Genomic DNA, 12,610 nt, shown 5'->3' with positions numbered 1-12,610 from the left:
GGCATAACAGCACCACTCAGCTTAGCGTCATCTGCAAACTTGCTGATGGTGCTTTCAGTCTCACTTTTATATTAATGATAAAAATGTTAAGCACCACAGGCCCACTTTTTACCAATCTCCATCTGTACTTTGAGCCATTGACCACTACCCTCTGGATTCAACCCTCCTGCCAGTTGCTTATCCAGTGAACAGTCCACCCATCAAATCTATATCTCCCCAACTTGGCAAGCTCCCCAACTTGTTGTGGGGGGTCTGTGTGAAAGTATTTGCAGAAGTCCAGGTAGATCGCATTCATAGGTCATCCCTTGTGCAGTGATGGAGTCACTCCATCATAGAAGCCACTAGTTTAGTCAGGCAGTATTTGCTCTTAGTGAAGCCATGTTGGCTAGCTTTGATCACTTCACTGGCCTCTATGTGCCTTATCAGAGTTTCTATGAGAATCTACTCCATGATCTTCCCAAGCACATAGTTGAGGCTGTCAGGTTGGTAGTTCCCAGGGTCCTCCTTTCTACCCTTTTTTAAAATGGGTGTAATGTGTCCCTTCTTCCAGTCATTGGGAGCTTCACCTGACTGCCAGGACTTTTCATATATTTTGGAGAGTGGCTTGGACTCTAGGATGCATCTTACAGGTCCCATAGACTTTTGTATGTTCAGGTTCCTCTGGTGGTCATGAACCTGATCTTCGTAAACAGTGGGAGGGACTTCACTGCCCTTATCCCCACCTTGTGTTTTTTTAACTTGGGAGGTGTTGGAAGAGAGTTGTTGGTGAAGACTAAGGAAAAAAGTTATTGAGAACCTCAGTCTTCATTTTTTGTTACTAGCTCACCATTCTTGCATTTCAGGGGGAGTATGTTTTCTTTAAGCTTCCTTTTTTCACTGACATAAATGTAGAAGCCCTTCTTGTTATTCTTTGTATCCCTTGCCAAGTACAGCTCCAACTGTGCCCATGCCTCCTGACCTCATCCCTGCACAACTGAGCAGCATCTCTATACTCTTCCCACGATACTTGTCACTGTTTCTCCTGCCTATGCCATCTCCTTCTTGCCTTTTAGCTTGACCAGCAGATCTTGGCTCTGCTATGTATGAAGTGTAGCTTACTTTTATACCATAATTGCAGTAATTTTATAGAAACAATTGTTGTAATATGTAGTGCTAAATCAAGTTGGTGATGGATAAGAGACTGGAAAGATGTACTAAGTTCAGGAACCTGTCTGGCACTGTGTTCCTGTCTTGTGTTAATTATTGTCTGTTTTGAAGGTAGCCTGGGTTATTCTAAGTTTTGTAGGTGTTACTCGTGGAGAATGTGGAAAGAGAGGTTGATCATAGAGATCAGCAAATACTATTTGTGAAAGGAGAATAGGTTTTTTATTTCAGCCTCTTAAGTAAAACCAAACTAACCAGAAGGGTCACTCATATCTTTATAATTTAAGCTCTGTCCATCCTTCTGAGGCAGATGTGTTGACTTTCTTTGCTCCTCTATGGGAATTTCAGGCAAGCTTTCCAATGCTAAGGTCCTGTCTGCTTACTGTAGGCTGCTGACAGTGCTCAAAGTCTTCATTACATTTTCTACAAATCTTTTTGAGGTATGGCCTTTATCTACAGTTTCCCTAATTCCTCAGAAGAACAGCATGCTTTTTGTCAATTGGTTACTGTCTTTCCTCTCAAAGATAGCTCTTTGGTGGCCATGGTTCTTTATCTCTCTATATATAGAGCTTGTGAAATATATTGGGATCTCTCAGCATGAAAATGACAGCACAGAATATTTTTAGCAGTGAAAGGCTGTGCTTGGAGGTATCTGGTTTGGTGAGGACAAGCAGTCTGTCAGAATTGCTGCTGATTCCCAAAGCACTTGCTAATGTTTGCCTTCAGCGTACATTGGTCCCTCTGGCTGCTGTTCAGGCCCCAGCTGCTTAGTGCCTGGTTGTGCATCACCTTCTCCATTCCCTCTAGGGACTGTGTGAGGTATGGGAGGTCTGACTGCTGTGTCTCCTGTCCCAGTGCAGCTTTGCAGGTCTGCAGCCTCCTTCTCTCTTACCAGCAAGAGACAGACAGCACTTGTGTGTGGCCCAGAGCAGTGTCTACTGGCTCACCAACTTAGATGGTCTCAACCATCCTCATCGTTTATCTCCAGGACCAACCAATGATCACAGGATCACAGGATGTTAGGGGTTGGAAGGAACCTCCAGAGATCCTCGAGTCCAATGCCCCTGCCAGAGCAGGACTATAGAATCTAGCACAGGTCACACAGGAATGCATCCAGGTGGGTCTGGAAAGTCTCTAGAGGAGGAGACTCCACAACCTCTCTGGGGAGCCTGTTCCAGTGCTCTGTGACCCTCACAGTGGAGAAGTTGAGGTAGAGCCTCCTGTGCTGTAGTTTATATCCATTTCCCCTTGTCCTGTCTCAGGGTGCAACTGAGAAGAGCCTGTCTTCTCCCTCTTGACCCCCAGCCCTCAGATACTTGTAAACATTTATTAAATCTCCTCTCAGTCTTCTCCTCTCCAGACTAAACAGCCCCAGGTCTCTCAGCCTCTCTTCATAGAGCAGTGCTCCAATCCCTTAATCATCCTTGTATCCCTCCTTTGGACTTTCTTGACTAGATCCCTGTCCCTCTTGAACTGGGGAGCCCAAAACTGGGTGCAATATTCCAGGTGAGGTCCCACCAGGGCAGAGGGGGAGGAGAACTTCCCTTCATCTGCTGGACACACTCCTCCTAATGTGCCCCAGGATATCTTTGGCCCTCCTGGCCACAAGGGCACGTTGCTGTCCCGTGGATAACTTGTAATCCACCAGGACTCCCAGATTCTTCTCCATGGGGTCCTGTCTAGCAGATGTTGAAGGGGCAGCACATCCTGAATTCTCCCTCATTTGGCACTTTCCTTAATTAGTTATCTGTTTACCATCCAGGGAAACGAAGCCATAGATCAGAGAGTGAGCACAAAGTGCTTGCTGGCCAAGCAGGACCAAACACAGCTATGCAGGGGCTTGCCAGCTGAGCAGAGAGGTAGCGTAAAGGTTAATCTCATTTCAAAAACAGGGGGAGGGAGATGCATTACAATGCTTCATTGGAAAAATGTCAAAAGCCATTAGCTGCTGACTGAAATATATGAAAGGGAACAACATTAACCCTGCTCTTCGTTTTGTGTGGAGGTGAAACGAAGCATTTCACCATTTACCTTCGGGAATTAAGATGTAGCATGGTTTTAAGGTCAGTTCCTTTGTTATAGGGGTTCTCAGTAGAAATATGAAATGAAGTTTGTTTTCCTTTGCACATACTCTTTAACATACCATGTTGTCTGTTCTCTTAAGTATGGCATGAAATAGACATCATGCACACATATATGGAATGCATTAAGCAGCTGTGTATTTCACATGCATGATTTTCTTTGTCCATGTGCTACATACATAAAGCCTATATTCAGGGAATACCATGCCTGGAATAGTATCACCTGCCAACTAAACCAGGTCTATCTGGGCATATTCATATATTCCAACCTCCTGACCAATTCCAGCTATTGCTATTTTTAACTTGCCAGGGGATACTTCTTATCTTTCACCTTCCAGAAATACACATCTTTCTCTTTCATTTATTTTGGAAAGTTTTCCTTTTGGCCCTGCATGTATTTTTCTAAAGCTAAAATTTTTCTCATTTAAAATCCCAACCAATGCAATTTTGTACTGAACTAAAAATAAGTTTTATTTCTTTGGAAAGGGGGGAAGTACCTAGCTTTTCCAGAGAGCTTAGGTCTGGCTTAGAGAAGGTTATACATACTGGATTTCTAAATGGTGGCATTTGTAAATATGTTTTATTTACAAAAACCTTTTTTTATACATAAAGGCTCTGCTGCTCCTACTTGAGGTGACCTGCATACTGCATAAACTCATGTGTAAAATAACCTTTCTGCTGCCTGAGCCTGCATTTCATCAGTGGCCACTATCCATAAATTGTGTGTGCATGACTGGCTCCGTGTGTGTATCCCCTCCCTGATGTGCTTTGCGACCTGACCTTTTGCTCTGGAAGCTGTCCTTCCCACACCCCCTAGCTTGTCTCTGCTGCAGGAGCCAGTGTGCAGCTGCTGCTTGGTTGGGAGCAAATTGTTCCAGTTTTCCTCACTTACCAGTGTTCCTCACCTATCAGCTGTAACCATAAGTACAGCTTGCGTATTCTTTCCATTTGGGGGTCTTTTACCCTGTTGTGCAGATGGAGGGTGATCCTTGTCTCAGCCTGGTTTTCCAGTTTTCCTACACATTTCAAACAAAAAGCATTCCTCCTTTCTGCAGTCATCCCCACCGGCTCATCTTGCAACAGGGATGTGCTTTAGTTTGGGCATGGGCATATGTCACCATCTCTGTCAAATCAGATTGTGTGACGCAGAGTTCATGCTGCCTTTGTGCCAGCTCTGGGAAGCAGACAGCAGTCAATGCAATGGAAGTGCCAGCTGGCCCCCAGACACTGTGTATGAAGCTTTTGGGATCTCTTTGTTCCATTAAACTCTGGCCTAGTGTCTCTGTGATTTCTTAAGCAAGACCATGCAGTCTAGCTCAGCTAAGCCTCCTTAAGCAAGCTGGGTATTCTATAAGCAACGTATCTTGAAGAACTGCAATTGCCCATGCATCTTAATAACATGGCAGGTGTTGGAGCATCTCCAGCAGCTTACAGAGAATAAATATGAGAAATAAACATCATGACTGATGAAGTCAGAGCTGAGGGATGATCTCTGTGCCCTGTCAGGATGAGGGGCTGGGCAGGGTTCCCAGGCTCCGGCTCAGTTTCAGTATCTGCTCACTCTTAAGTATGAAGTGTTTTCCCTGCCAAAGCAAAAGGGACAGCTCAGAGGATTGAATCTCCTCATGTGTGTGTTCCTATTTCCGCAGAATGATGTGGGTAATTCTGGATAATGTGTATCCAAAATGGGTCTTTACTGAAAGTAGTCATTACTAAGCCAAAACTCTGAGAGCAATAGTGTGTACTTACCTGCCTTTTTAAATATATATATATATATAATATGGCATAGGAAAGAAGATACAGGCAGCTATAAAGCACAGATAAAGAAGAGGAATCATACCAAGAGGATTTTACTGTTGAAAAGCTGCTGCAGAGATGTACTGTGTGAACACACTGAAAGATTTCCACTTCAATACCAAGCATGAAACACAGCTAGTGACATAATTACTGACAATTAGCAAGTCAGCAAAGGGAAAATGTATTGTAGGCAGCATTGCCATTTATAATTATCCAGTGCAATCATTAATGACCTTTCAAAAAGGATTTCTGTTGTAAATCCCTTAAGAGAGTGGAACCAAAGCATTCAGCATTGCTAACCCCTTGCTTTCTTCCTTTGAGAACACAACTTAGTGAAACTAGCAGGGTAACATCAACATCTGCATGCTGCTTTATTCTTACAGTGAAAATGTGGTTCCCTTTGATTTATAAGTCTACTTTGACATTCATAATATATATTTCAGTAGTATGTAAGTCTTTGTGTTTCTTGGTTTTGTTTGTTGAGCTGCCTCTTCTGCTCTGCAGTTGATCACGCCTTCACTCTATCCTCAGGCTTGACATTTCCTTGTGTGGCATTATCTTTGTTTTCTCATTGGCTTACCTGATAACAAAGTGAGTGCCTCAGTGTTACAACTGATGTATTTTAGTCTTGAATTGAGTGGTTCATACTTCTCAGCTTTTAGGGTAACTAGTAATTAATGTAATTGTCTTCAGGAGTGAAGCTTAGCAGCACCCCCTGGACTATATCTGCAGCAAGATTGAGTTTGTTAAAGTGCATTTGTAGAAATCTCAGTTAGAATTAAAACTGCCTTCGTTGCTGAGGAAAAATCCAGAAGGCTTGTGGCTAGTCTCTGCAGGTAGGGATCAAGGCCTTTTGTTCTGGCAGGGAACGGATGTGAAATCCATTTCATGTCCCTGAAGCTGTAGCAGTGAGGTCAAGCCCATTCCAGGTCACTGCTTCAGCCACTTGAGTTCACAGCCACTTCAGGCTTTCTTTGGCCGCTGCCCCAAGCCCTGCTGCCCTCTGACAGGCTGTAAACATCTCCCTATGTTTATTATATTTTTTTCTGTGCTGTTTGTAAGCAGTGATGATCAAAGCCGTAAGTGCTGGCCCAGCATGGTGGCAATATCTACTTTTTGTTTGTTTGAAAGCCTGGCCTAAGCTGCTGAGCTGCCAAGTGTGGCCCTGAGGCTGCGGCATGGTCCCAGTGGCTGGTTTTTAAGCTGTTGGGTAAAAGAGGGTCAAGAACCAGGCCCTTGGGGTGTTTGCTCACATACACTGTGCAGGGCTTGCAGATGGGTCTGAAACAAAGCTTATTGAAGCAGTCTACAATTATATTTGGAAGCGGACTGAAAATTATTCATGTGGACAACCGGAAGGCCTCTCCTCAGGCTCACTGCCGGCTTGCCTTTCATGTGCATGCAGCCCTGTGTGCGCGGGCTGGCTTCCTCAGCCTTGGTTTTCAGCAGCTTTTTAGAGATTGTTCATTTTTGTGGACTACTCCTTGGCCTCTCTGAAGATCAGCTTGGTTGTCTGATAGCTGCTCTGTGTCTTAAAACACAGCATTTTGTTGTCAGTCATTTGGTTTTGGGGGCCAGGAGCTGTGAAGGCATCCAGTGAGTGGTGTTCTTCAAAAAGAAATATCCTTTTCTGTACCCAGCCAGAAACAACCACATCTGATGTGATGTGAATGAGTGTAGTACAGATGGTTACATGTAACTATTATCTGGTTGGTCTTTTTTTTTTTTTTTTGAGGAAGAGTTGTTGCAAAGCAGAGATTATTTTTTGCTACTATTACAGCTAGATAATTATGTTTGATTAGGTAGGGATTTATCCATGCTAAGTTAGATGTTTTCATTTCTGAGAATTTTGTAGGAATGTGGGTTTGGGGTTTTTTTTTGGGGGGGGGATGTTAAAATTACATTTCAGGAAGATCTGTGATTTTTAAGAATAGCTCTGCTTTTTAAACATATGAGTAAAAAAAGCTCATTTCTCAACATGTGGTGTCAAGCTGTCTAGCAGTTCTAGTATGTTCTGTCAAGCCAAAGGCATATTTTTAGCCTGACTCTCTACTCTGAATATTGTCATAACAGGCATTTGATTTTCTTTGTTTATAGATGAGGTCTTGTCCGAAAACTTCTTGGACTACAAGAACCGTGGCGTCAATGGCTCTCACCGTGGTCAGATTATCTGGAAGATTGATGCCAGTTCTTACTTTGTGGAGCGTAAGTATTTTTCCAATCCTGCTACACTATCAATCAGTCACCGCAGAAAAATAATTGATTTCTTTAAGTTGCTCTTAAGATGGTTTTATGCCCAATATGTCTTTTAGGAAAGGCCAAAAGCGTTACCAAAATCTTGTAATGGATTGAGAGTAATTGAGACATTTTATGGAGTAGAAAAACAGTTTCTGCAGGCAAATACATTCTGTGGATGTTGGCTGATTTACATAGTACTTTTTAATACAGCTATGAATAAGTGTTTTAAGTGTTTGCAGAACATTAGAGGTTGGAAGAGACCTCAAAAGATCTAGTCCTACACCCCTGCCAGAGCAGGATGACCTAGAGTAATTCACACAGGACCATGTCTGGCTGGGTTTTGAGTATCTCCAGAGAAGGAGACTCCACAACTTCTCTGGGCTGCCTGCTCCAATGTTTTATCACCCTCACAGTGAAAAAGTTTTTCCTTGTGTTTACATGGAACCTCTTGTTCTCCAGCTTGCACCCATTGCCCCTCCTCCTGCCACTGGACATCACTGAGAAGAGCCTGGCCTCGTCCTCCTGATAACATATTTATAAACATTAATAATATGCTGCATTAACTTTAATGTGGTATCAAGGGAAAGAGGAACTTGGGAGCGTAATCTCACTCTGGGAATATTCACACAGAAAACATCATTGTGCATCCAGCTTCCACCAGATTCAAGGTGGATTCAGAGGTAAAAAGAGTTGAGCTCTGATTATTGCCTAGACTGATGGAAGTATAACAATATACAGTTGCAGCAAGGTATGCTGCTACTGTTACTCATGATACTCAGGTATTACCCAGGGCACCTGATGCAATGCAGCGTAACTCTTTACCATTCCCTTAGCAAACAAAACACAGAAACACTGAATTTGCTTCTGCAAAGTACTGTGCACCTTATACAGCAATTTAATGTTTCCAGGCTTGGCCATCCCAAATCCCTGGCCAAGTGAACCAGGCTGAGACTGTTCAAGTCATTCCTCTTTTCAAAGAGCTACTCCGTGCCAGCATGAAGGGAATTCATGGTCGTGTTTTGAAGAACAGAAAATCGGGTACTCAAAAGGCTGGGCAGAGATCTATAGCAAAACATCTGTGGTGATACAGCAATATGTATCCTTAAAGAGCAGTTAAGTGTGAAGAAGCCTAGCATGCAACAGTCTCAGTTTTTAAGTCATATTGAATGTTTCTAATAATCTACCTGCTGGGAAAAAATTCAGGTGTTTTACTTTAAAAGTGTGTATACATTTCGTGACTATTGGGTAGATCCGTTTAAGACTGTCTGAATTTGAGAGCAATCAAGGAAATCTTTGATGTAACCTAAATTGAAAGGATTTGGAAAGGATATGAATTGTACTTGATCAGGTTAATCTGTGGCTTTGACCTTAAATATCTGGTGTCAGTAAGGATGCTACACACAGACATTTTACAAGATAACTTTGAAACAGGTTACCTCCTTGCAGAAGCATTGCTGATGAGCTGTAATTCCTAGGGTGAAGTTAAGTTGTGAATGTTGTTCTAAATAATTAAGGAAGCTCCTGAAATGCCTACTAGGTCTTACAGGGTGCCTGTGTTTTGATAAATACATTTATGGGAAATTGTTTAGTATCTAAGAACAACGGGGTTAGTTATCCTGTGTTAGGGGCAGAAATACATTACAGGATCTACCCTTTAAAGCAGAATATCTTGCAGTCGCTTCTTTGATCAATGGTCACTAATCAATGAGAATGATCGTGCTTTCTCTTAGCTGTTAAAGAAGCATGGGTAGGAGAGAAAAAATCCCAAAACAGTTCTCATGAGGCTTTGGTAGAGTCATAGAGTGGTAGGGATCAGAAGGGATCTCTGAAGATTGTCGAGTCCAACCCATCTGAAAGGCAGGGTTACATAGGGCAGGTCACACAGGAACACATCCAGACAGGTCTTGAAAATCTTCAGAGAAGGAGACTCCACAACCTCTCTGGGCAGCCCGCTCCAGGGTTCCAGCACCCTCACAGGAAAGAAATTTTTCCTCGTGTTTAAGAGGAACTCCCTATATTCCAGTTCATACCCATTGTCCCTTGTCCTATCACAGAACACCACTGAAAAGTGACTTCTTGACACCTACCCTTCAGGTATTTCTAAATATTAGTAAGATTCCCTTTCAGTCTTCTCTTCTCCAGGCTAAGCAGCCCCAGGTCTCTCAGCCTTTCCTCATCAGAGAGATGTTCCAACCTGTCACACTTGTAGCACTTTGTTGGACATTATCTAATATATAACCCTGTCCCTCTTGAGCTGGGGAGCACAAAGCTGGACACAGATGTCATCTCTCCAGGGCAGAACAGAGGGGGAGCAGAGCCTCATGTGATCTGCTGGCCACAGAACCTTGAGGAAGGTTTATTGAGGAAGGGTGGATGTGAGACTGGGCTGTTGGTAGCTTTCTTAACTAATCCACAGCAGAAAAGAAAGAGGCAATGTGGAAGTGCTTAGAAGAAGGCCTTTTCGGGGGGGCACATTTCATTAAGGGCTGAACTGGAGAATGAATTAAGTCATCTTAATAAGTTGTTCCTGTTAGCTGAGACATAGTAGCTGTTCTTGATTGCATGTACATTCTTCACTTGCCCAACTGTAAGAAAATGCAACTTAGCACAATCATCTTTCACTGATGTTTAAAACTACATGGTACTACGCAGTAGTTGGGTAGCTCTTGGTTGATGAGTTGGTGCCTCGTGGTAATTAGTTATGCCGATGTTACTAGGTTGTGAATCTCAGCCCTGTGATTATGGATGAGTGCACTCATAAGAGACAAATCACTGCCCTGTCCAGAATTAAAACAGGAGAAAATGAAGTAGGCAATATTAAATAACAGCACGTGTGGATACTCTTAGAGCCATCGACTACTGAAGTAGGAAGCTAAAGCAGAGAAAAATGTTGATGTAAGTGAATTTTATCTATCCAAATCCATATTTGAGAGTTCCTTCTCAAGACTTATATATGAAAGTAGACAGCTTTTCAGTTGATTAAATGTTATGTTTAAAACTTCAGTGTCTGCAAACCTCATTATATTTCTTTATAGTGAGGGTGGTGAGACACTGGAATAGCTTGCCATGGGAGGTCATGAATGCCCCCTCCATGTGTGGTGTTCAAGGCCAGGTTAGATGAGTCCTTGAGCAACCTGGTCTAGTGGAAGGTGTCCCTGCCTGTGGCAGGGGTTTGGAACTAGATGATCTTTAAGCTCCCTTTCAAATGAAACCATTCTATGATTCTATGAATTGAAAGAAATACCTTCCTTCAGACTTCTACTATTGGGACAGAGATGTAATTTCCTTTAATGTTGTGTAGCACACAATATGGTGACATTTGCAGGAATCTGAAAAGTACTGTTTCTCAAAATCAAACTCATCTAAGAAATTTATCCACTACAGAATTGAGAGAACTTAGAGGACAGGGCAAGAGTATGTTCAGTGGTATATGCTGTAAAAATTGCCATGTTGGTCCAAAGTTAAACTGACTTGGTACCCAGTCTCCAAAAATGGCCAATAGTGTAGACTTTAGGAGGGTATGAAGATAGGCAACTGTTAGTGAGGATTCTAGATGGAGTATTCTTAGCTTCTGCTGATCTGTAGCTCAGGCACTTCAGGATATAGGTATTCTTTTTATTTAGTGATTGTCAAGGCATACAGTTGGCAGCTAAGACATCCAGGTATCTCTATTGTTTTTGCATGCATTTGTTAAGCTGCTATTGATTAGAGTCTTGCTGATGATAACATTAATTCTTTCTAAAACAGAGCCACTTATTTGCAAAGACACCCCTTCCTTTCTGCTTGTGCTTTCCCTGTAACTGTCTGTACCTTGGTATCTGTTCATTAGATGAGTCAATATCAGTGATTGATCAAACACATAGATGTTCTGAATGTTATGGTGTACACTGCAGCGTTTGGCCCATCATAGCTGTCAGGAGCCACAATGAAGGGGGAGGTCAGTATGGCCAAATAAAGAATCAGCGTTAGACAGAGAATTTAGAGTTCCTAAGAAATGAAGGCATCCCATACAGACTGTTTTGGATCCTGTTCCTGAAATACACCCAGGTTTAGCATTTGGGTGGTGCTATTGTGTGAGTTAAAATAGACTTCTTATTGGGAGAACATGGGGGGCATCCTGTCAAAAACTTAGCAGTCAAAGTTTTTCTTTTGCAAGCAGTTAGATTTTAGGATTTCCTGTGGGGTGTTTTTGTATCATGCTTAAGGAGATTACCTTTATGCTGTGACCAGCCAAACACTTGACATAAAGAGCTTAAAAAGTTAGTTTTTAACCGTTTTCTTTTATTAAAGAGCTGTATGAAGGAACTGGAAAAATCAAAGGTATTAAAGATTGCCTGATTTGCAACAGTGAAATTTCCATTAATATGAAAAAAAGAGTTAAGAATGAAGTCAAGTAAATAAAGAGTGTTACTCATTTTCTGTATTTTGAATCTGGAGGCATATAAAGTGCATTTGGGAGTATTTTGTTTAAAAGCTTTAATGTTCCCCAATTAGGTAGCCTTTCTGTCCTGCATTTGTGAAAATTAACAAGCAAATTAATTGTGTAATCTGTAGTCATTACACATCTTATCAATGCTTGGAAATATCTAAAGAGTGGGGGTCAAGAGGATGGGGCCAGATTCTTTTCAGTGGTGCCCAGTGATAGGACAAAGAGCAGTGGACACATATTGGAACATAAGTTCGCTTAAACTTAGCACTTTCTTTGCTGTGAGTGTGCTGGAGCCCTGGAACAGGCTGTCCAGAGAGGTTGTGGACACTCCCTCTCTGGAGAATTTCAAAACCCACCTGGATGCATTCCTGAGACACCTGATCTAAGCAGATTTGCTTTAGCATGGGATTGGAATGGATGATTCCCAGAGGTCACTTCCAACCTCCACCATTCTGTCATCCTGTGATACATAAAGCCACTTCTTAGGTGCTCAACAGAATACTGACATCTAATCATTGTAGACAGTCATTTGCATGCAGCGGTCTAGGACCTGGAATAGGAATGAGTAAAAGCAAAAGTGGCTGGAAGTTATTTGCTTCGTGATGGCAAGTTATCACAACAGAAATCTTTTATTGGATGCTGTTGTACTGATGACTGCTGGCAAAGCTCATCAACCTGGAGGACCACACTAGGCAGAAATGGTGTCTATTCTGCTGCTATGGGCAGAAGAAACTAGCAGTCTTGTGAGAGTTGTGGAAGTGCAGCAGGAGTGGAGAACACAGAAGGAAATACGGGGAGAAATTGAAACAGTTTTTTGTTATCTGCACTTCTTGTACTTCTACAGAACAAATTCCAGGGACTTCTCTGCTCTTTAAGCTATACTTTCCACAATATTCTTGGTGGGTTGCCCAGTCTGAGTCAT

General features: G+C 42.4%; 1 protein-coding gene across 7 annotated transcripts in view; it reads left to right on the top strand.

Annotated features, from left to right (window-relative positions):
- HECW1 (HECT, C2 and WW domain containing E3 ubiquitin protein ligase 1) overlaps window positions 1–12,610 on the top strand; it is a 314,683-nt gene that overhangs the window by 126,345 nt on the left and 175,728 nt on the right. For all 7 annotated transcript variants that reach the window (XM_068152576.1, XM_068152575.1, XM_068152572.1 and 4 more), the window contains one exon: window positions 7,119–7,226. In XM_068152576.1, the coding sequence (XP_068008677.1) occupies window positions 7,119–7,226 (108 nt within the window). The remainder of the gene's footprint in view (window positions 1–7,118; window positions 7,227–12,610) is intronic.

Source organism: Melanerpes formicivorus, unplaced genomic scaffold (assembly GCF_026170545.1).
Source record: "Melanerpes formicivorus ecotype bairdi unplaced genomic scaffold, bMelFor1.0.p_v2 SCAF_24, whole genome shotgun sequence".
Classification (NCBI taxonomy): domain Eukaryota; kingdom Metazoa; phylum Chordata; class Aves; order Piciformes; family Picidae; genus Melanerpes; species Melanerpes formicivorus.
This window is presented reverse-complemented; position numbering and strand designations above follow the sequence as displayed.